At 41.0% G+C, this 26503-nt stretch overlaps 1 protein-coding gene across 14 annotated transcripts; it reads right to left on the reverse strand.

Annotated features, from left to right (window-relative positions):
• Positions 1-26020, reverse strand: LOC135294993 (cell surface glycoprotein CD200 receptor 1-B-like). Of its 14 annotated transcripts, none has more exons than XM_064410975.1 (14): positions 25976-26020; positions 25702-25864; positions 20769-21174; positions 17983-18062; positions 16745-17094; positions 15492-15622; positions 11830-11987; positions 11143-11253; positions 5995-6076; positions 4963-5271; positions 3888-4136; positions 2774-2869; positions 1964-2007; positions 1-733 (listed from the first exon to the last, which is right to left on the reverse strand). In XM_064410975.1, the coding sequence occupies exons 9-14, from the start codon at positions 6053-6055 to the stop codon at positions 617-619; spliced, it is 876 nt and encodes a 291-aa protein (XP_064267045.1). In that variant the 5' UTR covers positions 6056-6076; positions 11143-11253; positions 11830-11987; positions 15492-15622; positions 16745-17094; positions 17983-18062; positions 20769-21174; positions 25702-25864; positions 25976-26020; the 3' UTR covers positions 1-616. The 14 variants fall into 14 exon arrangements, with proteins under 14 accessions (XP_064267045.1, XP_064267041.1, XP_064267043.1 ...); XM_064410971.1 differs by lacking the exon at positions 25976-26020 and adding an exon at positions 12813-12913 and having other exon boundaries at positions 25702-25965; XM_064410973.1 differs by lacking the exon at positions 25976-26020 and having other exon boundaries at positions 20769-20899; positions 25702-25965.
• Positions 26021-26503: the final 483 nt, after the last annotated feature.

Genomic DNA, 26503 nt, shown 5'->3' on the forward strand with positions numbered 1-26503 from the left:
TCGAGTATATCAAATTGGCTTTATTTTCCAGCAATCATCAATGCAAACAGAAAAATTAAGTGAAAAAGAAATCTATTAAAAATGCAAATGTGTCAAATAGAAGATCATCATCTGTCATTGCAACCAGAAAACAAAACAAAACAACCAAAAAACCCTAAAACTCTCTTATTTCTGCATTTCTGTTAGATGTATTGCTTTGACCTTCTGTGTTTTGAGGTCTCCCATGTCACTTTCTAGTTTCCAACACAAAACTTTAAAGAGAATCTACTTGTCAAAATGGAAAGAAAAGTGCCACGTTTTCACCAGCAGTCTTTTACTCTGGCACAGAAATATGTCCATTGTTGTTTTGAGGAAAAGCAGCCTATGCACCAGAGTCCATTTTTTAACAGAATTAAGGTCCCTAATTCAATTTTTAAAATTTCCAACTTTCTCTAGAGCTGTACTGATATTTAGAGAAAGAGAAAAAACTTACTAAAATGGGCCTTTCTGCCCCACCATTGTCAGGTCAGGAAATACAAAGATTTTGGGGGGTAAGGTCTGAGGCTTAGGTGTTGAAATACAAATTTGAGTAGCTGAGTATCATTAGTAGCTGAGCTGACTACTTGTGCCTACACTCTTATAAGCATACATAAATAGATCTTGGGCTGTAATTCGCATAGATTCTCTCTGGAATGTCAGGAGGCTTGACTGCTGCTCTTGTTGCACGTGAAGGTGGGAACTTCCAGGCTCTGGTCTGCAACAACAAGAAAAATATGTACCATTGTATTACATTGTAGAATTCTGTGGGGCTGTCATTCCTATAGATCCCAAGCAGAAAGCAAGAGCAGAAGAAATCTGGTAGGTATACATTACTGTGGTAAAACAAATGTGAAGTAATTTCTTAGATTTCTCTGAGCAAAAGGGTGAAACATGAACAGGCAGACAAATGCAAGAACAGCCTTCACAAGCCTCAACAGGACAGCCTCTAAAATTTTTTTCTTAATATTGCTTTTTTCTTAATATTGTCTTCTCAAAAACAAATTTTGAAATGTTGGTATCTACAGCAAAATAGATGAAAATGAACAATGCTAGCTTCTCTGAAAGCAAAACAGACAGACCACAAACAATCCAATTTAGGCACCTAAAATTACTGGAAGCCTTTGATCTCTGCAACTCCCCCTCTCATCAATGAAATTGTCCTGAATGCCACACAAGAGCATATCAGGAAATGAATCATTCTAACTTCAGAGCACTCTGACTGATTTGCAACAAACAAGGCACACGACCATTAATTAAATCATGAGCAGAAAACAAAATAGGAAATAATTCGTCTTTCCATGTGCATTAAGTGAGGCAGAAGCCCTGAGGAAAAGCAGTACATTTTCATTTTGTTAAATATATATCACAATACACTGGAATTAGAGAGTGAGTAAAAGTTGTGGTGGCAGATTTATCCCTGGTGTTTCCTGGCTTACAAGTATATGAAGTGCCACATAAAAATAAAAGTTTCATAGCTGTGTTTGTCTCCAATACAGCAAAACAAAGTGGACCTTTTTCCCCTCATTGTAAAAGGCATATCTAGTTCCATCCAATCTTTAATCAGACAGACTTCTGCCATTAAGAATACACACTCTTAAATAAAATATCTGAATAAAGACTACTCTGTGAAGCAGAAATATGAAAATATTACATTTTTGGAGAGTTAAAATTCAGCATTGTAAATGCGACTCATAGACAAGAAATGCACCACACCACTCTCTATCCAGTGCTTAAACAATTGCTCAGATACTCTGATTATACATGAAGATAGGGCCACCCAAACAACACACATTCTCACAGATGATGTGTTCCTCATTCCCCTGTCCAAGTGCTCACAGGGGGGTATATGGGAAGTTAGTCAGAGCAGACACATTGAAAATAAATTACACGTTTTAGTGAAGAATACACCAAAACCTGCAAAGCACACACGCACAAAGCCACTTACTGAGTGTTCTGCTGGGCCCTGTGCCCTTTTACGTAACCAGCAAGCTGAAAGGAGGATGTCAGGAAGTTAGAGTGGTTTGAATATGCAGGGTACACAGCTGTAACAGCTGGGGTTCTCCTCTAGCTGCCCCCAGATCTTGAAAGATTTTCTTCAAAATACAGTTACCCTCATATGTTCTTATTTTTTTACATCCTGCTCTTTAATATGTTCTTGTTTTATTTTTCCCTTCATGGAAACTTCTGGTCATGCTGGGTGTCCTGGTTTCTACTGGGGTAGAGTTGATTTTCTTCTTAGTAGCTGTGTTTTGCATTTAGTATGAGAAATTAAACAAATCAGCTATCTAATATGCCCAATGCACAATTATCTGAAAGATATCAAAGTATGTATGTTTGGCTTATTCTTACACTTGCTCAAGGGAAAATTTATCACTGCTCATGGAAAGAGATCATTAGTTTATGAACTATCATTCTTTAGTATAGAATTTTGTGCCAGTAAATGCAGAACCAACAAAATAATTCTAAAAACTCAAAGCTGTCCTATTCTCAGAAAGAACCCTTTTCATCCTGAATGAATCCCTGACATGTCTGTAATGCATTAGCACCACAATACTTGTGGCTCTTTCAAAACTCCAGACTTATTTTAAATTGCTACCCCTTATTTCATTTCGACTTCTCCAAAAGGACTGTGCATATATGAACATTTTCCTCAACCCTTGCCTCCCACCTCAGTCTCAGCAATAAAGTGCATGTCCTTGTACCTGCACATAGTCAGCAATGGGATTGTAATATATTTCAGATTCAAAGGACTCACCTCTGCACCCGAAAATCAAGCATAAAGTCACACCAGTGACAGCAAGGACACCTGCAGCTGCTCCTGCCAGGATGTAGGGAAGCCTATGAGAGCTGTCTGAGCAATGAGAAAAGAGAGCAAGTTACAGTGCAAGATGTCAGTATCCATGAATTTGTGACATAACTGCCTACCTTATCTGGAAGAAAAAGCTAATCCTCTGCTTCCAAACAAAGCAGAGAGAAACAGATGAGATGTCTGGATGCCCATCAGCAATAAGAAGCTGCCTCACTCTCCCAGTCATTTGTGTGCACAAACACATTTTCATTTTCAACTCATCTGCCTTTACATTCTCATTTTCTTCAAGTACTCCTAGCCCTGAACAACTGAGCAGCCATCCCTGCAAAATGCTCTTATTAATGAGTGGTTTATGCTGATTTCTGTTCTTCATGCCTCTGCTAGTAGAGATACTTTGGTGGTATGAGCACTCCTTAAGCTGTTCTTACAAATCCTACCGTGATAGACTTCCAACAGGTCCAGCACAGCCAGAGAATCTGGATTTTAGCCTTTACTACCTTTGGAACACTTGCAAGTCACAGACAGGCATGCTGCTCCAAGGAAATTTTCTCCAGACCATCACTACTGTGGAAAAAAGGTGCTTTTAGATTCTTTCTTGTTTCTCGCTATCCTCCTCTGATTTGAGTGGCAAGAAATTACTTTCTCTCAAGTGTCTTTTGTCTGTGACAGTAATTGGTGAATGATCTCTCCCTGTCTTCACCTTGACCCACGAGCTGGCCATTGTATTTTTCTCCCTGTCTTGTTGAAGAGGAGGGAGCAATAGAGCTGCTTGGAGAGCACCTGGCAGCCAGCCAAGGTGAACCCACTGGAAGCAGAATAAGGAATTCTTGTAAAACAGGACAGGAATTGAAAGAAAAATACACTGAAAGCTTCTCCATACAGTGTCACAAAGCATTTGTTTTCAAAATCATTACTTTATCTCTCAACATGCACTAAGGCTTCACCTTATAACCAAACTAACCTAGTTCCAGAGCCCTGGCATTTAGTGGGAAGAGCTGCACAGACAGCAGAGAGGAGCCCAAGACATGATGAAAAGCAATCACAAAATAACATTATTTACATCTCAGGTCCATGACCACAGTCTGGTTCATGGCTGCGTGGGTGACCAGGCAGGTGACAGAGGGAAATGAGCTGTTGGCCCAGCCAAAGTAGCTCACTCTGGTCACTGTTCCATTGGGGTGACGGAATTCTTCCTCGGAGCTGTGATTGCTTGCAGGGATCCAGGAGATGTCAGCAGCTGGCTTTCCTGCAGATGCCTGGCACACAGCCACCCTGCTCTTGTCATGGGTCAGAGTCACCGTAGGAGGGACTGCAGAAGAAATTTTAAAAGGCCACAACCATTATTTCTATTCATATTTGATACTTCTATTTCATTTTTTAGTATAAAATCACCAACTGAGAAACTGACAAACAGGTGGGTTTTTTTAGAGTGTATGAACAATTCATGAGATTTTAAAATAATTTTAAATATTAGCACATCTTAAAGGAAAAACAATACATCAAAAAGTTCAAGGTGGACGCCTCAAAAACTGTCTGGCTACATCTAAAGTACTGCTTCCTCCTGCTTGCCAAAAGGTGATGACAGATTAACAGGAGATGGGATGACAGAGAGGGGTGGATTCAATAGAGATTTACAACTTGACTGATGAAAAGGCAGATTGCTGAAGCTTCAGGTACAATATTTAGGAGTTTGGATATGCAGAATCAAAAATCAGGTAGCAGGGAAATAAAAGAGGAATTGGGCAAAACTATTCTGCTTGAAGTCCAACAACTCGTATTCTGCATTTGGCAAAACAGGGAAAGGCTCACACAACACCTAAACCTTTATCAGAAAGGCACAATTCTGCAGGGAAGAACAAAAAATACTCCAAAACCCAAATCCAAAACAAACTAATGAAAAAAAAATAGCAATTAGAGAGTTGCAAAATTAATTTATTTTTTGTTATATTGAGATGCCTTAACTAATAGAGCCAGAACAAAAAATCTTCCCCTTTTTTATGGAAACCTAGATATGATTTACCTGACTATATGAAAAAGGTGATTTGATGTATTCATTATGCTTCCTAATATTCTTTTGTTCCTGTCTATGTTGCAAATAGACTGATTCAATTTTTATTTTAATGGTGCAGTCTTACCTATCACAGTCAGAGAAGAGAAAAAATCAAAATTCCCTTCCGTGTTGGCAAATTCACAGGTGTAAATTCCCTCATCCCCGAGGTTCACAGGGTAAATACGAAGTGCAGGGTCACTGACAGGTGAATATTTCCATGTGATCCTCTCACTGCAGTTCAGCCTGCTTGTCTTATCATGATCCCTTCTATAGGACAAGCAGCAGCAACTTCTGCAATTCCTCTTCCATGTCACCTGCACTGGAGGCACCTTGGACATGTTGGGGCAATCCAGCACAGCTTCGTGGCCAGCCTGTACACTCACCATGTTGTGAGCTGCATAAGATGAAAAAAGACATTAAAAAGGTGCTACAGCCATTGTAAAAGCACAGGAAACTCTTGGCTTCATCACTCTTAAAAATACACTTCCTGACTGTACTGGCAGCCTTGGGGGTCATATTAGTATTCAACTTCCAGATCCACCTTCCTGAAGTTTGGAAGATGGTGCCTTTTTGCTGTGGGCAGTGATGCTGACAAGATGCAAGTCCCCCACCTTTACTTTAGGCAACAAATTTCTGTCTCTTTAATATAGGCTTTGAAAAATTGATGGGGAGGGCAAAATTCTCTCTTAAGGAAAAGGAAGCTACTTTTAAAAATTCATTGTGTTCCTGAATTAGGTGCCTTGCTTCAAGTGCCAGTAAAACCTGGGATAGCTGTGGAACACACATGTGTGGCACGGTGAAACCAACTACACTTGGAGCAGAAGTTTAGTAAGAGACATATGTGGATCCCTTTTATTCCAGAAATCACAGCTCTCCTGGCACTGTTCCAGATGAACAGGTCTGTCTTTGGATGACCAGTTTTGGACTCCTGTCAGATTTATCTGCCTCTGCAAGGCACTCAATTATTTTGCCAGCTGAGGTGACATTACTCTTTCCATTCTCACAAAACAATAGGCAAAATTTGCTCTGGTGTACTATGAAGTTTCAATCTCCTGGCAAGTTGGAAATAGAGAGTACCAAACAGTGCTACATGCAGTTTTGGATCTTTCTCGCTTACCTTCAACCAGATTGATTGGCAAGAAAAGGAGCACAGCCAGAACTGCCCATTTCTGAGCCATCTTTAGCAGCAGGAATCAGCACTGCAGAAAATGAAGGCAAAGAAAATGGCATGTAGTCACAAATGGTTGCGCTCATCCCTTCAAAGAGAACATGTAGTAAAACCCCTGTTTCCTTTGAAAGCAGGAGCTCTAAACAAGACCCCATGTCAAGTGCCACTCTCACAGTGAAGAAAGTAAAGCAAAAATAAAGACCAAAAAACCAAACCAAAAAAAAAAGCCAAACAAACTACTGTTTACAAACAATTTTTAAAAATCCTGGATGTTTGACCCCACTCAGAATCTAGACTTCATCAACTATTTGGCATAGAAATTATTCCTAGCCTTTGCATGCTTTTAATTTCTTGAAGAGTACCTGCCCTTTTGGAGCAGAACAAAAAGAGCAGCCCTCCTGTTGCAGGGGATCAAAACCACATGAGTTTGTTTCCTGCCTTCATAGGCAGGGTGAACTGAAGAGGCATCTAACAACTCCTGCTATCCTACAACTATCTAAACCTTTTAACAAACCAGATCTTATAAATGCTGCCAACTCTATCTCTTTAATAATTTACTTTCTGAATCAGGCACCCACAGCTAGAGATGATTGGAAAACCGTGCTCCCATCCCATGGGAAATACTGACACGATGATGTTTTCATTCCCAAGTCAAAGATTTCATTTTAAATGTGAAACAAACCACAAGAGGATGCCTGGTGTAGAGGAGAGAAGCCACAATACTGCCACACGTGTGGCACAGGAAGAACAAACGCTGCCACAGGCATGAGCCAAATGCAAGAGATGGAGTTCTCCTTAACACAGCGTGATACAAGTGCATGTTCAAGTCACTGAATCACAGAATGGTTTGGGTTGGAAGGGACATTAAAAATCTCCCAGTTCCAACACCCTGCCATGGGCACTTCCACCAGACCAGGTTACTCAGAGCCCCATCCAACCTGACCCTGAACACTTCCAGGGATGGGGCATCCATAACTTTTCTGTTCCAGCGCGCCTCACCACCCTCAACAAAATTGTTTTCCTCAAAGAATTGTTTTGCTCACAACTCTAACAAAGAATTGTGATGCATCTGGATGAAAACCTTTCATTACCACCTGGTAAAAATGCCAATACAACCACATTGATCGATATTCTGCTACTAATGTTTAACAAGCAATGTAATTCTTACATTAAAAATATCTCAAATTTCTCTTGCATTCACATAAAATCTTTTGCCTTAAAGGAAATATTTTGTTTTGTTTTATTTTATTCAGCGCTGTCAGAAGGTTTGGGATTTTTTTTCTTTGCAATTTGAATAGATTATGCATGCAAAAGTTGCTTTCAATCAAAACAGTTTAAATCTTTAAAAACTGATTTTTTTTTTTACCAAAGAAAATTAAAATATACATTTTTGACCAAACTTATGTACTGAACTTGACCCAATTTGCAAAGAATTTCTCAGTCTCTTCCAAAAGGAAAGTAAAAGAAAGAACAGCAAACCTTCCATAATTTCTATCAGCAAATTCAGTATTCACCAATTTTGATGGGTCCATAAATATTCATAACAGAATATTGTCATATTGGAACTTGTCCCAGAGAAGTATCTTTTTTTTAAAATGCATTCAAATTTCATATATGCGGTTTATTTGCTCAAAAGAACAGGCATTAATGATTAAAAATGGGACCTTACAGAAAGAAGAGAGTATATGACTGTTTAAATATTCATGTGTGAAATGCAGAATTTAATCTGCAATTTTTAAAATTCACAGCCCTTGAACAGTTGTGCCTCTGAGCGAGAAGGAACTCTCAAAATCCATAAAGGAACAACCAAGCAGGGATGAATCAAATACATTTAAAAGTAGCAAACGAATACTCGGTGGCTCGCCCTGTGTTATTGCCTTTGATGGAATTAAAATGCCTCAACAGCTGCATTAAAATAAATTAAATTTTTTACTCAGCCTTGGTAGCGGTTGTTGGCACAAGACCGCGCGATACGTGTGCCACTCTTCCCTCTCGGATTCATCCCAAGGAGAGCTGAGGCAGGGGGAGATCCACTCACTTTGCAGGCTCAAGAGGAGCCCTCCTCACCCCAGCGCGTGGCAGGGGAGCAGCAGCAGTTCCAGCGTGCTCTGGTGCTCCGATTCTCCTTCTGGGGTGAGCAGGGAGACTTCAGCACCGGCAGCCGCTGCCACGGGGATCCCAGTCCTGAGGGCTGATTCCAAGGCAGCTCCTGCACACCAGAGAACTGCAGGGATGTACCTGGAGCTCCCCTCCTTCTCTGTCCTCACCAAGGGCCCAGATACAACTGCAAAGTGGGAACTATCCCAGTTCAGGAGATTCCATCCCTGCGTTCGGCTGTATGGTTAATTAGGTTTTTTTTGCTGTTGCTTCTGAGACCTTAACACGCAGCTGATTTTTCTTACAGACAGATAAAGTCTCCTCCCCCTTCCCCCCATGAAAGAGATGAGTCAAAAGAACCCTGTGGTGGTACACTGCCCCGAAGAGGATGTGGCAGAGTTAAATTGAGAGAAACAAACTGCTTTGTGACATGATGAACAAGTTACAACCTCAGCTGTCTGTTGTTACACATCACACACCAGCCACAAGCCTTGAGCTATGCAAAGCACCAGCCTAAAATCAGGCAATGTCCAACATGATTTATATATTTGCTAACACAACCTGAAAAAGGAAAAGGTCAGGTATCCATCAGTGCATCAGTTGTCACCACAACTTTTTAAAGGATTACCAGTATGTCACAGAGCCATTCCCATGTTTAAACTCAACAAAATAGGGTTCTGTTTTGAAGTGAAAGCACATTGTAAAGGTTACAAAAGACCCTGCCTTAGAAGGGTCTCTGTTCTCTGTAAGTTGTGTGTCTTTGGGCAAGGAAGGGCTGGAAGGGATGGCAAGAAGAGAAAGCAGTGGCACACATCTGGATCAACTCTCTTATAAGGCTAAGGTAACTGCTCTGCAAATCAAGGCTACATTGTTTAAAATCCAAACCCACAATTTTGGCAGTCAGAGCAGCAGCAGCATCTTCTATGCAGTATTTGATGTTTCTACCTCATCACCAAGACCACACAGCACCCAACTCAAAAGCCTGCAGCTTTTCTGCAGTGAGAGATGCTGGTTATGCTGTGTTTTCAACATTCACAGGTCAGGCTCTTCTGATCCCGTTTCTCCCTACCAATGGTCCTCTGCTGGGACTTCCTCAAATCCCTCCACTGAAAATGAAGCAACAGAATATAGCAAGACTTTGAATGCCCTGTGTTGAAGACAAAACATATCAAAAGGGCCAGCAGGTAGATACTTCCAAAGCTGAAACTGAAAAGCTCTGGAGGGAGAGGAGAGGCTGTGTTCTTTCTCTGTTCTTAGCCATCTTCCTTAGCCATCTGTGGTTGGCCCCTGACAATGCTGCTGGGTAGTGCACCTCTGCCTTGACTTCAGAGCCTCCTGGTTTTTCTATTCTCTTAAAGATATCCTGACCCTGAAAACTGACCTCTGAATTCCTGTACTAGCACGGCAGAAGACTGTTAGCTCTGTCAGGGACTGAGGATCAGCACCTCCATGGTGCATTTTCTTCCCAGACTCCCTGTTTGTCTCACAGTTGCTGGCATCAGTTGAAGATAAAGATTATTTGAAATTTAGTCCATCCAGTCTGTGAGCTAGTTTCATTCAGTTCCAAACTACAAAGCTTTCTCTGCAAAATGGGAAATAGAGGGTGGATGGCTTTCTGAAAGAGAGAATTAGCCTGATAGAATGAACTCTCAAAACAATCACAAGCAAGTTATACAAAACAACTGTAAAATTACAGTGTTTAGGTAAATATACCTAAAGGTAAATAGTTTTGAAATTTCCTCCACAGCAAGACAGAGATTTGTGCCATCTATTGATTTCATAAAGATAGCAGTATTTAGAGTAATACCAACATTACAAAGTATGGATTTTTCCCCAGGGGAAAAAAGTTTGTCATACATAGTAGCTGTAATTCCAGAAAGCAGTTGGGCATCTCCCCTCTTCTCATATATATTTACCTCTTTATCACTAGTTCATCTGGAAAACAGCTTAGTCCCATGAAGTTATTGCACAAGCCAAGGCATATTCCTCACACCTGTAGCTGCCTTGCAGCCAGTCCCTCAGGGAGTAATCCAGTGTTGGGAAGGGGCAGAAAGACCAAAGAAAGAATGAACACCACCCCTGGTAGCTCATTCTCTTCCTTTCAGAAAAAGAGAAGACATTTGCTTTACATTTTCCATTTTTCGCAGAAAAAAACCCCAGTTCTTGTACCTAACACCTTGACTTTCCCAGGTATAAACCATCTGTGGCTCTCACCAGTGTCAGCCAACAGATGGGGGAAAGCCCTGCTGATAATGAACCCTGTAAAACCTGATACTTCCATGTTAAAATATCCAGAGGCAATTATATCACAATTTGCAGAGATCAAGGACATGTATCTCTTTTTTAACTGTAGCTGATTGCACTGGGCCAGCAGGGCCATGCTCAGCAACTTCTACTCCTGGCCCCAGAGAATCCCCTTATCACTTGTAGGTTGCTAACCTCAGGAGCTTCTCGCTCAATCCCAGCACTGCAGCAGACAAATCTACCTACCACACATATGTTCATGGTCTTAACTGCTTTAACTCCTGCCCCTTGTGGACCTACTGCTTTTTGCTGCTGATTTCCCAGACAAAAACCTGGGAATTAGCAATCCACAAGTGTAATTACTGCTTTCAGGGCTGTGGATAGCCAGAGGAGAAGTCTTCCATACAAGTATACAGGGATGAACAGAGAGGAGAGGGATTACAGCTTGGTGTTTAACTCCTTTAGTAAGCATCAGGATGTATCTCAGGCTCCCCAATGAAGGTTTCCTCCCCATCTTTCAGTCAGAGAATCTGGCCTCCCACTCCACAGCCAAACATGATGGAATTGCACCACACATCCCAAACTGCACATAAAGAAGCTACAAACCTCAAGTAATTCCTGCTTTAAAAAGAACAGAAATAGCAGAAGACCTGGTGTGCAACAGAAATAAAACCCCAGGTAGTCCTTCCTCACCTGTCAGTCTGTCCTACCTGGCATCACTAACCACAGTTTAGGCAGTGCTAAGCAGGGACTTACCTGACCTCCTCTCTCCTTCAGCTCTTCACTGCTCCTTCCCCTTCACACTTCAGGGAACATCATTTTCTCTGAAATCTACAGCTTCCCCATTCCATGGACAGCTGTGAGATCCTGCACGAAGACCCAGGAACGCCCATCAGCTGGGACACGGCTTCTCCAGCCTCAAGGAGCTGCATTCCCTGCCCTCACTGGAGTCACCACATAGAAGAAGATGTGTATTTTACTTATTTATATATTTAGGGAAGGGGACAAAATTGTCCCCTGTGTTTATAGAGCAGCTAGATCAACACTTAAAAATATGAAATACATGCTGCTTTTGTATGGCAAAGGAGGAATAGTTTTCTTTCATTTCCCTTTCTGTGGTGGTTTGTTGGGGTTTTTTTAAGTGGAATAAACTGGTTGTGTAACAAAACATACCTAAAATAGAAACCCACATATATATTTGAAAAAACTACACATCCCACCTCTCAAATACCAAGTAAAGTCATGACATCAGGGTCAGGATGCCATTTGTCACTGCCTACACTCTTGGTGTGGTGTAATACACCAAAGGGGATGCTCGTCCTTTTTCCTTCCTCACCATATAGGTTTCTTTGCTGTCACAGACTCCCTTTCTCATGAGCCAGGTAGCTCTGTGTCAGTGGTATAGAAAAATTCTCCCTGGTGGTTTCCAGTAGAACCTCTCACCTCATTTCTTTTTTGGTTACCAGCACTCCTGGCAGATTTTAAGCTCCGTTTGAGGCAGGATGATGCAGGAGAGTGGAGTAGCTGGGAGGAGTCCTAAAATATGCCCTTATTGAGGTTTCTGCTAAGCAAACTTCCCCCATATTTTGTAGTCCAGTGGTCTGCAGGTGAAAAACACAGTATAAGTTCAGGTCATCTCCCACAGATTTTAAAGCTGTCAGGGACTGTGGGTATTGCTGATAAAAGATCTTCATCTTCTCATCTTCCCAGAATGGCTTAAAGTACAGCCCAGAGGGGAAGCAGAGGACGGGGTGGCAGAGCTTCTCTGGAGAACATGCACATTATTGTCTCCTGGTTCAATGTCCAAAGGCACCGTGTGAAAAATTGAGACACAGTGCTACGACACAAATGAGAAAAGGGGAAGTAAGATGCAAAAAACCAACCAAGTAAAATAAGTCAACTAGCAAACAGAATGCAGAAGTGTTAGACAGAGATCAGGAAGCCCCTAGCTCCCCACCACAAGGACTTTGCTGAAGTCATGCCACAGACCTCAGCCTTTTGGTCAGCCCTGCTTGTGTAGGCTATGTACATACATAGGCTACAGCCATAGGGCTGTGTCTGTGCACAGCTAAGGGCTCACTTAAAATACATTAAAAACATGTCTTAATCTGCTAAAAGTGTCTGTACTGTGGCCATGTGTATGTGTATTGCTACATATATTAATATTTTTAAAAATCGTTGTATAGAGGTACAACTTTATGCACACACTTGGAGCTGCTGCACTCACAGCAGGAAAAGTTCATTGGCCTGTTTGCAAAGTCTCCTCCACTAGAAATCAGAGTTTTGCACATTGCTTCCACGTGATTTGTTGTCAGAGCTAGTTTATGGTTTTTGTAATGAAAGAGTCTCTGGAAAAAAATATTTTTAAAATTCATTCAAAGGGATAAAGTAGAGGCAACTTTGAACTATACAGACTTCTGACTAACCTCTTTGAAGAGGATGATCTTCCCCAAATAAGGTAATTCCTCATGTAAAAGATGATGACCTGGGGACAACTGATGGCATTTTACATGGGGGGCACCTGCAACTGAACAATGAAGGAAACAACCTCACTCAAAGTCCAGATTCAGTGAGTCCAGCACCTCTACTTCATCAGGGTATGTCCCTGTGCTGCAAAACTCCTCCAAAGTAACTTTAATGCAGTTAACAAGGGCATAAGGAACATACGGGGTGAGGGATCCTGGCTGAATGCATAACTGGACAGTTAGCTTGTAAATGCATTTTCACTGAAAATTACTTTTGATCTGGAAGCTTTGAACTAACAGCCTATATTTCTTTATAGGCTCTAGAAACATGTACTGCACAATGTACTCAAAGTTGTCTAAAGTTGTCTTTTCCTTGTTTACACAGGGCAGTTCTGAGATGGATTGTCATTCTTTCCTGTGAAACAGGGACATGGCATTGCCCTGGCATGGACAAGAAACAGCCACTAGAGATTTCTGAGCAGGTCCTGAAAGAAAACCCAGCTCTGGCTCTGCACTTGTCAAGGACAAGGAGAGGTCATACTGACTTGTGCAAGATATTTTTATTTGAGAAAATTAGTGTTTTCTTTCTACTGAAGGACACTCACAGAATGCCTCCCCCACGCTCCTCGGGCTGCACTATCATTTAAAAATGCTCATTAAGCCTTGGCCTTGATGAGCTGCATCTGGGCTGAGCTTATCAGAAACACTGTCTGTTCCCAGGAGCTAGTGCAGTCTAACAAGCTTTTGGTTTTTAACAAACAGCTTTGAAAACTTATTTTTCTAAATAACAACCTGAGTTTAGGCCTAAGCTGTTGGCCAAGTCCAGGCCTAAGTTTGGCAAAACAGACCTCTCTGAATACTGGGAGGGCCTTGCTTATTCCTTTCTATCCTTATCTTTTCCCATCCCTACACTTTTTCCTTCCCCAGCCTCAGTGTAGATCATTTGTGGTTGATTTTAGTTTTAGATTGATTGATTTTACATTTCAGCATGATCATTCTCTGTGCTTTAACCATCTAGTAAGCAGTAGAGTCAGCCTTGCCAGTGCATTTTCTCATGCTTTCACTTTAATATTAAAACTTTTTGCCAATTTCTTTGATTCTTTGAGCCACCTGAACTACTCATTTTTTACAAAAAATTAGCATTTTCTTGTTACTCACATCACAGTCTTGATCATGTGTCTTCCATAACAGAATGTGACTTTATAACAACTGATGTTCCTAACAGACAGAATGCACAGGTATTTGGAGCTGGGATTTCACTAGGTGTGTTCAAATCTCCAGTTACCATGGATATACACTGATGCTCCCTCCCTCAAAGTGTCTCTCTGGTGTCTTATTACACACAGACCTGCTGCAAGCACCTTGTTTTTATGACCCTTCAGCTCAAGGACTCATATTCACAGTTGTTGCAAAGCAGGATATTTGGAAGCAGCTTCTATGCCTATACACAGCATAGAATACTGAATGCCAAGGAGTTAAAAACCCCCCTGAGCTCAAGAGAACTGCCTCTTTAAAATTCCTACTTCGTCTTCTAGTGCCTTGCAAAAACAAGAAAAATTCTCCTTAGTGTCTCCACAGCTATTCCTCATAGCTGCCAGGAGGTGGAAACATAGCTACACCAACCTAGGGAGAAGCACGGTGTTGCTGTGCAGTTGTACAGCGTGCTGCCTGCTGAAGAATGGTGCTAAAAATATCTGCAGTCCAAATTGGCTCACTGGAGCCCAAAACACAGCATCATACAGTGCTCCCTGAGCCCCTGCACATCCCCTTCCCCCACCTAGCAGGATATCCATACTGCTTGCTGTGGGTGCTCTGAAAGCAGCTGGTTCTGTCAGATGTGGCTTGCACATTTATTCCAACAAGAATCCAAAACCAGGCTGCCTGTGATTGAAAGGCTCCCACAGCAGCAGCCATTGCAGCCCTCCAGAACTGATAAACAATCCAAGTGACGAGGTGATAAATTTTCACTGCTTTGACACTCAAGGACATTACACACATGTCCAAGTATGAAGAGCATGGCAGAGATCAGCAGTGCTCATCAGACAAGCCTTGGCCACCACAGAAACAGACACAGGTGTAGCCACCTTCCCCTTATCATTTGGCACCAAATTTTAAGGCCTGAGAGAGAAGTCCTTTCACAAAAGGCAAATCCTTGGGAAAGGGGAGAGGGACACAGCAGTGTTAAAAGGCTGTAGACAAAATAAGCTTTCAAAATATCACAGAGTTGGGTAAAACATCACAACTTCCCTAGGTTTTTCCTTGTACAAGAGTGAGTTTGACACTAACTTCCTTTCTGCTTCCTGTGCATTCTCCACCTTGAGCTCATCCCACTGAGAGTGTTCGCAGCTTTCTCAGAGCAAGCTGAAGAGCACAGAGGATGGACTAGAAATGAGGCAGAAGATATTTCAGAGGAGAGAAAAACCTTCTCTGCACAGAGAGCAGTAGAAGAAAGGAGAAAACCTCCCTGCATGGGAAGCAGGTCCCAGAAAGAACAGCAGGAGAAAAAAAATGGGGAAGGTGTGTCAATAAATAGATAGACAATTCCAGAAATATACCCGAGAGACTTGTGAATTTATAAACTCTATCATACACCTTATTTTCAGAAAAAAAATATTAAAACATATGTATATATCTTCTTACCTTTGACATAGACAATTATCCAGGATATCATGACCACAGCCCACATCTTTTCCAGCCCAGAATCCACCCTCACAGCTTTGTTCCATTCCAGGTAAACCTCTGTACTCCCTGTGGAGTTGGCACTGCCACATCTGTTATTACAATGACAAATATGCAAATAAAAGTCTGCAGAAATGCCTCTTTCCTTACCTAAAAATTGGTGTCAAAAAGATGACTGAAAGCATAATTCTCATTTTATTTTTAGTCAAAATATTTTGGAGAAAACTTTAAGAAGGAGAAAGAAAGGTGAATATAAATCCCTACATTTTAACAAAGCTGGGGCACAGCTTGGAAGGAATGTGGGCTGGTTTCTCAGCCCAACACACATCAGAATCGACCCAAAAAGCTCTGGGAGCTCACCACCTTGGCTACTTGGGCCAAACAGATATTTCCTTCTGTTGGGAATATGGAGCTGAATCACTGGGCACAAGCAGAGAACAGCACACCATGTGACCAGTTAAGTCACTTGGGGAAATGATTGCACAGGGGCACTGCCACTGTGTGTTCCAGCCTCCCCAGCCTTTCTGCACAATATTTTTTTCCTCTTCTAACCAATGAAGCAGAAGAATTAAAAAGGCACCTCAAAAAGAACAAGTAACTCCCAGCAGTGTCTGCCATACCTCAAGTCCCACTCCCTCTAAGCACCAATCCTCCCTGAGTTCTACATACACGAAAATGAATTCCAGAGGTGATAAGGCCGGGCTGTTTGCACACACAAAGCTCTCAATTTAAGAAAATTCATAGATCTCAGTCTTCGGTAAAATAATTTTGTTGCCTGTGAATGCAGCTGTGGCTATGAACCCAGAACAGATGCTAAGTGAGCTGGGGTAGACCTGCATCTCACCTGAGACTAACACACATTTTCCCACCCTGCCTTTTTCACCCAAATTCTTTCAGCTCTGGTAACGGTGCTCAGAGCAGAAATCCCATGGGTAGCTGTTTCCATTAGCTCAGAGAACTGCACAGCCGAGCTAAAACAAATCCCTGACATTTTTCACGTGTCAGCCTTGCATTTAGCATGCACAGATGAAGAGACAGAGGAGTGTGAAACTTATTGCACATGTCAGAGTGTGGCAGCAATCAATTTCAGCTTCACACCCTAGGAGGAGAGGATACATCTTCATGAACACTGCTTTTATCAGGCAGAAATTTCTGCTGAGGCACCACCGTGTCACCTCCCTCTACAAGCAAGTCCCTGGACACACAGAGCTTACCTGTTACACTCACCATACTGAAGTGGCCCACAGCAGTTGGGAAAATACTCTTTATTTTGGCTCTGCACTGACAGCAGACACTGCCTGACTGCTTGACTGCCTATATTTCCAGAAGTTTTCAGTGAGGACATGACTTTGGCCCTGGGTTCTGAGTTTTGTGAGAGGTCCAAGCTTTCCATCTCCTTTCCAAATCCACTCTTGTTGTCCTTATTGGCTCTTTTTTTATCTGTGAGCCTCAGTTTGTGATTTGTGATTCTCTTGGTGTTGGATGAGGCAGCTCCAATCCAGGTTCTTTCCTTCTTCCAGGTATTTTGTGGCAGATGAATAAATGATTGCCAGCATGCTGTGATCTGTGGTGGGAGAGTGCAGACATTAACTGAGCTGACCTTTGTGCCAGGCCAGTCCCCCTCCCTCCCCATTCCTCTCCACTTCTTTATCTGTAAAAGGAGGGGCTGTCTTGTGCTTCAGATCTGCACACAGCACCCAGGATAACAGGCAGCACAATGAAAACTGTACTTTTCCCTTCACATCAGAGGACAGGAAATCTATTTCCTCACACAGATCTCTTGCAGCAAAGGCCTTATGCCAACAGAATATTCTCTGTAAGCTTTGCTGTTTTCATTAAAATGGAAGATGAGGAAAGCATCCTCTCTTCAAAAAATAAGCAAGCGAAAGCATCAGGGGAGAGGGATATTTGGGAGGGCTCTTTGTTCTTATTTCTTCAATTTGAAAGTTTTTTCCTTTTATCAAATGTTGAGCTGCTCCATTGAAAGATAATCTAAAAATACTGATTGGTTCAAAATAGTTCTCTTTTGGGATCAGGTTTCACCTCCCAGTTCTCTGGGCAAAATTGAGCATAAAGAAAACAAAAGACTGAAATACACCATGCTTCAACAGCTTATTGCAATAGATGTTCTTTCTTTCCCAGAGCCCAGGTAGCACCTCCTGCCCACACCAAGTAACTCCTAAACTGGACTGGAAAAAATCCAAAAGCCATCAAAACTCCTTTTTAATTATTTCTCCTCCTCAAGAGAGCACCTGTATAAAATTATCTGGCTAGCAGAGGTAAGAGTCAGACTCCCACCAGTATGAATATATTGAATGATGAAAAAAATAAACTCTTATTACTGTAATTTAAATAAATTCTTAATTGCTGTACTTTAAGTAGGAGAATTCTGATGTGAGCATCAGGAAAAAAAAATAGAGAAATTCAGAAAGAAAAAAAGAGTAATGCTTACCACAACATCCTCCTGTTTCAGACTAGTATTAAGAGGCAGGAGAGCTTTTTTCTTTACTTCAAAATATAGATTTTTTTTTCCTAGAAAAACAAAGCTATCTTTTAGAACCATCTGTAAGTGCCAGACCAGCAAGTGGAACTTGGTACACACTGCTGGAAAGGAGAAAACAAGAGAGGTTTGCTTGGCCTTGAGAGGTTCTGTGATTCAATAGGAAACTAAAAATCAAAATCAAGTGTATGTTTGCTTTGGGATTGATTTTTTCCCCTCTTGACTTAGCCATGGAAGGATTTCTGGTTGTTCCACATTGCCTGGTTCTTATAAGCTGTGTGCTTACAGTTATTTTGGGTGTGTCCTGATCTTGTTGGCGGGGGAGGACAGCAAATGGGATTACAAATTACAAACAAGCATTTATCTGCAATTTTCTATACAGCATAGAAACTCCTGTGTAGGCTGTACTTGCAAGAAGTTAAATGTCTGGTTGGTTTCTGTGTTATTTTAATTATTCTGTGTATTTTTCTTATTTGTAACTTATCTTTCAGCTCTCTGTTCGTGTTCTAAAAGGGTCCACATTGCACTCTCTGGTATCAAACTTTCAGTTATGGGTCAGCTACCCAGGACCAGGAGATTTTGTTAGCTTTTATTAATTAAGGCCAGCTTGGCTTAGCCTTTCCTGATGGCCCAGTGATTTTCAGACTCTTAAAAGACTCAGAAGACATTTCAGTTTCAGACTGCAGGAAACAAGCGCAAGTTCAGCTGCTCTTTCAACAGCTCCAGATGTGCTCAGAGCCCAGTGGTTCATGGAAGGGGAATAATGGGAGCTGCCAGCTCACAGCCTCTGCAAGTCACTGAAGCAATCAAACCCTTACCACTAACAAAAAGCAGTTCAGTGTCCCAGACCTGCTCACTGAAAATGTAAACTCTCTGTGCAGGAGGAAAACATTCACTTCCAGAGCTGCTTCCAAACTTCCTTAAGAAGACGTGAAAGGTTGAGATCTCGGACACAAGCAGCAGCCATTCACAAAGCATGCACAACTCTGAGAGCAACACAAGGTGGTTTTTTTCTCTTCTCCTTCCACTCTCTCCTATCTCATGATCTCATGGCAGTCCCAAAGAATCCCTTCTCCTGCAGAGCAAGCAGTGCACTTGGAAGTCCATCCAGCACTGGGGCTCTCAGTGCAGTGTAACCCCATTTACTCAGCCTCCTCAGAGAAGCCTCTGGATCCACATCCACCAGCAAACAGCACTGGACATGTCTCTGAGGTTGTTCCCTCAGAAACAGGGTAGTGAACAATCTTTTCATCTGAGAAAAGCCTTGGGAGGCTTTTTTTTCTCACTGTGAGCTGCACACACATTCTGAACATCACTGGAGCCGAGTAGCACAGGAAGACAGTGTGCTCAGGGCTTAAAAGAAGGAAAAAAATCTCCTATTTCAACCACCGAAAAAAAGCAAATATCAAAATAGCAAAGTTTCTCTTGAGGAGTAAATCCAAATATGTGCCCATTTGCTTTCAGGCAAGTGAGACCTCCTCGGACAGCCCAGCTTTGATAAATCCATTGATTTAATACAAGATTCAATACAACAGTTAACAAATTTCATTACAGGATTGCAAGGCAGTCAGGACTAGGAAAAACATAGATTAGAGGATCAGTGTGTTCTCCACTGTCCTTGTGTATCCTACATATGTCCTTCTTTAGAAACCCACCTCCTCTTGAAAGAGGAGGAAAAAAAAGATGGTTGGAGTTCTCTATGTTTATATTAAATCAAAAGATTAAACAGTGATAAAAAGTAGCTATTGAAATCCTGATATTTTTATCCTACTTTGTTTTAAAAAATGCATCATCATGGGAAAAATACATACCCAAACAACTCAATGATGACAAAAGGCACTTTTTTACCCTCCTGCTTTACCTCACTTTCAGACTTAGTTCTCTGGGTTTGCTTTTCTAAAGTAAAAAAAACTCTCTTCATTTTTACATATCTTATACATTGACAGCCCATTTGTCATTTCTATAAGCCAATATTACTTTCTTATATCAAGATAGAAAAATAAAATTAAAAAATTTAAAACTTACATCAAAACCCAAGAGTTCTATATTGAATTAAAACAGGATACCATTTAGTGAAAAGATGCACCACTTTTTAATCAATATAACATTATTTTACATTTTACATACTTCTTATTTAATTATGCCAATCAAATAAGAAGTATGAAAACCTTGAGAAATTAAGAGTGCAGTGTTAACCAAATAATTATTAATTAAATATAGAATTTCACAGTATTACAGTGGAAGAACAGAGTAACACAGTCAAGTGATCAAGCCCTCAAACTAAAATAACAGATTATTGCCACTCACTAAAGTAACCCTAGGAGAGTTTAAGACCATGACAACATCCTTCAGTTTCAATTACCTTACTTAATATAAATGAACTTTGAGTGTGCACTGGGTACTTTTTTCCTTTTGTTACAGGAGGGTTCATACTCTATCATTCTCTTTTTCAAAAGGACAGAGTGAACTTTAAAAAAAAATGGCTAACAGTTAAGTCATGCAACAGCTTAAAATGCAACCATTATTGTGAGAAAATCTGACTCAGTGAGAAGTTTTGGTTTAAGTTTAGGAAATCATTAAAGAACTCTGCTGGGAATCTCTCATGTGCACAGACAAATGAAAACCAAGAGATAACAGTGTAACTGCCCCCTGCAAAGCAAAACAAAAATTAAAAATTAAAAAGTAATTTAAAAAATTTAAAAAAAATATGACAGGAGGATAAATTATTTACTGCTTACCTTCTTAGGACCTTGTCACTGGCTATAAGGACTCAAACCCTGAACTTACTGCCACACACAGGATTTTCATCCAGGCTTATGCTGGCTTCCCCAGTGACAGAGGTGTCTAAATTCTTCCTCTTCTGGATGACCTGCCAAGGAACCAACTTCAGTTTTGTCTGTGGATAACCGGATCCTTCGTTTTTTCTTCTCTGGTCTTTATTTCTTGAAAGGGCATGTGCCATTCACTGCAGCTCTCAATCCAGTTCAGCATTTCAGGATCATTTAGGATCATTTTTTAGGCCTAGATATAGTCATGCCAGGATGATCAGGGTGATTTTCAAGGCTGGCAGAAGCCTAAGATGTAGGTGGGTATTTTCTAGAAAGTTTTTGTCATCTTCCAATTAAATCAGGGGTACAAGTTCTGCTGTAACCAAAACCAGATTTACTCTTACAATCAAACCAAACTCAGTTCCAGGTATGCATTTTGTTGAGATTTATCCTGTCCTTGGTAGTTAGGCATGGTTTTCTGGTAGGATCTGTTGCTTATTTGGAGGGAATCTTAAAATAATAAATCTAAGCTCATACAAATTCTACTGGCTTTTACACTATATTAAAATAATTTAATTCTATACTATTTTTTTAATTTATTAATCTTGGGTTCAAATAGGGTCTAGATTTATATCCCTCCCAAAGCTTATAATAATGGTTTTCAATAGTTACACAGGAAAAGGGCTGCATTCTGCATTTCTGCAGTGCCAAACATAGCAGTAGCCATTTCCTTCTTGTGATAACAGATAACAAGCCTTTCAAAGCCACAAAGTGACAAGAACTAATAAAGACCAGGCTTTATCCACCCTCACGTTTCTATTAAAAGTTCTATAAGCATCACAAAAGCCTCATCAGAGCAGAACACAATAGTTCTCCCAACACAAAAGCCAATATACAGCCACCAAGAAGATGGAAGCCTACAGGAAGTTTGTATTTCTCTTTGCCTTCAAGGCTACATTCAGATTTTTTCCATTATGTTCGTGGATCTCGGATAGAAAGGTAAATTAATGTTAGTCCAATTTAAATCCTTCTTGCTGCAAGAGTGAATGCACCCAATGAGAAGTTTGATGCAGAAGTTAGGTCCTAATTAGCTGAGGCTAAAGAACTTGAGCACTCCAAATATCAGTTCAGCCTGATCTTAGGTAATGGAATTTCAGAGTAGAGCCTTTACTGGCAAAGTGAAATTAAACACTGACTACTCAGACAGGTTAATGGAGAAATTAGGGGCATTTCCTTGAAGGATTAAAGATTTGGGGGTTGGAGTGGAAGTAGATGGGACAGAAGGATCAGGAAGAGGAATGGAAGAAGGGAAGAGAAAGAGAAATCGATGACTTAGGCCTGGATACTTCCTGTCTCACTGAGCTGTATTTCTGCAAGAAGGGTATGTGCTTTCTCTGGTAATTGTATAAGCACCTTTTCATCATACTCCTCAAGGAAAATAGTGAATTAGACATAGTGGTTATTATCTCTACATTTCAAAAGCTTAAAAGAAAAGGAACACAGTCTGCTGTCAAATTCAGAAATCTATCTCCAAAGGGCAAGAAATGCACATGCAACAGAGAAGGTAAGTAACTTACACTTTTCTTTCATAGGTCAAGAGAAAAAAACCAAAAACCCAACAGTTTATAAGGGTACATACTGTACTAAAAAGAAAAATCTATGAGCTGGATGGGAAAAACCAGACTTGTACATTTATGGCATTATTTTTTATGTCTCAACATCCTGCATGTCCAAAGAGTACCAAATGATACAGCAAATGAAAGGCAAAACTGAAGAAATACACATGCAGAAAATGTCCAATGGGATGAGCTGGAATGAAAAGTCTTCTCAAGGTACCAGGGCCTGAGGGAAGAGGAGAAATCCAAAGGCATTTCCATTCAAGCAGCATTAATCTCACCAACATCAGCTCCAGTTAGCCAAGCAGTGCTGCACACAGCCTGATTGCTGTGCATGCATGTGAATATATCCACGTGTGTACTGCCATTTACTACAACCAAAAAAAGTCCACTTAGCTTCCATAAATCCTCCTTTTTAAGACCTTTGAATTTTTGCTGCAACAGAAATTTCTGGGTTTTTAACACTGATTTCAGTCTGACATGCAGCAAAGGATGAACTCATATTTAACTCAGTAGTAAATTCTGCACCTAGAAGCCCAAATTCACGATCAATACAGAACATTCTAGAGAAGAAAGCATTGCTCAGAGTTTGCATTCTCCAGTAAAAAGGGCACTAAGGAAGACAATTCAATATTTAAAGCACAAAGAGCAAAGCCTGGGGCAAGAGGACTGCCACTATAGTTCCTTGCTGACAGGTCCAGGGAACAGAAAACCTCACTTTGCTGCAAACACAGGGACAGCAAATTATTTTTTTCCCCTCTCCTACTTTTTAGGAAGATATTAAGCCCAAATGCTTGAAGGAGGGGTATTCTGCCCTTCCTCTAGGATCCTAGGATTGCAACATTTGCTTCCCCTCCTTTTTTTCCTCCCTTTACCACGTCAGAAGCATGTGGTCACCAGGAGAGAGAGAATTAATTACCACTTGGCTTTGTACTGGATGACTGATGAGTATTCATTTGGTAGCTCAAATGGACTTTGCCTCATGGTCACGGAGGACTTCAGTGAACCAAATATTTCTATTACCAAATCACACGGTGCTTTATACAGCAAATATTTATACATTTATAAAATTTTATACAGCCAAACCAAAGTGGAAAAACCATCACTGGCAAAAGAAGGGGGCAGAGGGAAAGGGCTGAAGTGACTTTGAAAGGCTTAAATACAGCAACAAGTAAAGTATGCTTCCAAATATTTGACCATGAATTTTCATTAACTGCTTTGTTGTGAAGCCAAGGAAAGGATGGCACTGCAAGGAGAGAAGTGAGCTCATGGTCAGCAAGTCTAGAGTAAGCAATAGGTGAACAAGCACTATTTAGAAACCCTCATCACATCAATTTTTAAGGGAGGTACATGCTCCCAGGCAAGAAAGTGAGCCACCATAACAAAGAAGGAATATTTTTACACCAATATAGCCACATAAACCTTTTATCCACAGAACAATGCTGGCAGCGTTACAGATCCTTTGAGCACAACTTTATTTTCAGGACCAAACATATGAAGTATATTCAGTCAATGTTTGGGCTACACACCTTGTAAAATTGTGTAAATAACAAATTAACACAAACAAATTTTAGTCAATGGAACGTTTTAAATTTACACTTTTTAATTATTAAAGATATACTTCACCTGTGAATTTACTAAAGTCAGAGATGTCAGTAAGTAGCAAAATTAAGAAAAAAAGTGCTTCCCCTCCATTCACCCAACACACTGAGGAAACAATGTGAACACTTAGAACTACTAGAAAATGCTTATTTCTGACCATTTTTGCTAACACAGGTGAGTTTCGCAGAAATTTTTCTAACCAAACATCAGGAAAGATTTGGCAAAAGAAAAATTACAGCAAATATTTTGTGAATGTTATCCCACAGGATAACACCAGAAACAAAGGTTCATGCGTTACTACAACCAGGCCACAGTTGGACAGGGACATAATTTGGAGAAGGCAGACCCCCTAAGGCTAGTTCCTGGGCTAATAGAACCACGCCACCTAAGTCACTGTTGCCAACTCCTGCAATACAGGAATATTGTAAATTAAGAGGGTTTTTTTCATATTTTACTACTTTTCACAGTGTTAAAAAGATAGCTTCTCTTTTTTTTTTTTATGTTCCTCATTTTTGTAGCTGTGTGAATACACTTGAGAACATTCTTGCAAGAGGCTCAAGAGCCAGAAAAGGAGACCTTATACAAGCTACCTTCACTCTGATCAATTCTCAAATAATTTTCACTCTACTAATGGAAGGATAGGAAAATTTTTGAATTTCTGAGCTTTACTAACATTTTACATTCATGTAGCACCTTTTTCTTGGAAAAATCCTGTCAGGACCCAAAGTTACCTCACTTGACTATGGCAGTGGCACTACAATTAAAAAACAAACCTTGGATCAACTGCTGTGTCCCTGTATGCTGACCTGAGATCCTTGCAGAGTTCCCATCTTGGCTGATGAGGCACTCTGATGTCCTTCATCATCCAGCCTCATCACCTGGCTTGTGTCAAAGGTTTAAAGCAGAGGACAGGGCAGGTTTGACTTCTCTGGTTCTTACAACACCAGGGCTCACTCACTTCACTTGGTGGGTCTGAAGTTGTACCCAAAGGAGCAACTCCAAGCCACAACAGCTTGCAAATCCACTTAGGGTAAGTGGATTACAGTAAGGCTTTTACAACACCACTGACTGTCACCTTGCAGCACATTTGGTTTATGATCACTTCTGTTACCTTCCCTTGGAATTAAACAGTGGGAGCAGACAGCCAGGGAAAACACAGGTATTGCTTCTAATAATCCAATTCCACAGCAAGTCAGCAACAGAAATAAGCAGTTTTAAAGCTTTTTAAAATTGAATTAGATTTTTTAACAAGAAGTTCACATGGTCAGTTTAGTAATTACCTTGGGATCTCAAATTTAGAGGCTTCCACCTCTAAGCATTAGATACACCCTCAGGTCAGTCCATGCCCATAAGTATATCCTGCACATGCTCATGGATCATGGATAAGATATGCCCTTGTGACAGGCTGACCCCAACCAACATCCAAACATCCATCCTGACTCCCTCTCACTCCTTTCTTACTGAATGGGGACAAAATAAAAGGTTAGACTTATGCATTGAGATAAGGATAGCTTGATAGGGAAAGAAAAGCTGCACATGCAAGTAAAGAAAAATGGGAATTGATTCCCTGGTTCCCATCAGCAGGCAGATCTCTAGCTACCTTTGTGGGAAACCACACCTTCAACATGCACAACAGCTGCTTGGGAAGACCACCACAACCACAAACAGCGGCCCTTCCTACTCACATGGTTCCTGGTGAGGCTCATTCTCTGTTGGTTCAGGTGATTCCTGCTGTATTCCTTCTTATACCATACAAATCAAATAATGGATTCCTTTCTGCCAGGGAGAAATCTCCTTGAGGTACACAGCAGATTTCCACTTTCTCCTGCACCAAGTGCACCTGGGTCCCTGAGTGTCCCAAAGACAATCCCACAAATGCACTTTCCTTTTCCCAAGGCAGAGCAGCCCACACTGCCTTTCCCAGTGCACCTACAGTGTGGTGAGTTTGCCATGCCTCACCCTATTGATATCACAGACACCTCCCTCCACCTGCTCCAGGGAGATTTTACCTACATGGATCACTTGATTGCAGTGCATGTTTCACATGTGTTATGGCCTCGACAGTCAGGGTCCACCCCTCAATCACAAACCCATTTTTTTCAAAGCATCTCTCCCAGTCATGGTCCTTATCTTGAATTTTTCAAGCTTTTTCATCCTATTTTCTCCCCATGTCCTGTAAAGGAAGGAGCTGAAGTGGCTCAGTGAGCATCTGGCTGCTGGTCAAGGTTAACCTGGCACAGCCTTTTTTTTTTTGTTTTCGTCCAACAATGGGCATACAGATTTTAACCAGTAACTTCCTAACCTGCAAGCAAATGCTGCTGGCCCAGGTCAATCCAGCACCACCTAAACCTGCTCCCTTTAAGACATTTCTCAGAGTAGAAGAAGGCTCTAGCCCAGAGCAAAGGTCAGGCTTGCCTCAGATGAGCTCCTTGAGTGAGTTTTTGAGTATAATATCAGTAGGACAAAATGCAAAGCTAATGAGAAATG

The sequence above is a fragment of the Passer domesticus genome, chromosome 2, assembly GCF_036417665.1.
Source record: "Passer domesticus isolate bPasDom1 chromosome 2, bPasDom1.hap1, whole genome shotgun sequence".
NCBI lineage: Eukaryota > Metazoa > Chordata > Aves > Passeriformes > Passeridae > Passer > Passer domesticus.

Bases quoted from the DNA above. Each gene is read 5' to 3' on its own strand.
- LOC135294993 (XM_064410975.1), bottom strand. From the start codon at position 6,055: ATGGCTCAGAAATGGGCAGTTCTGGCTGTGCTCCTTTTCTTGCCAATC. The intron at 2,870-3,887 runs GTAAATAATGTT...CTCATTGCTCAG, and splicing joins TGTGGTCATGGACCTGAGAT to ACAGCTCTCATAGGCTTCCC. The intron at 2,008-2,773 runs GTGAGTCCTTTG...TCCTCCTTTCAG, and splicing joins CTTGATTTTCGGGTGCAGAG to CTTGCTGGTTACGTAAAAGG.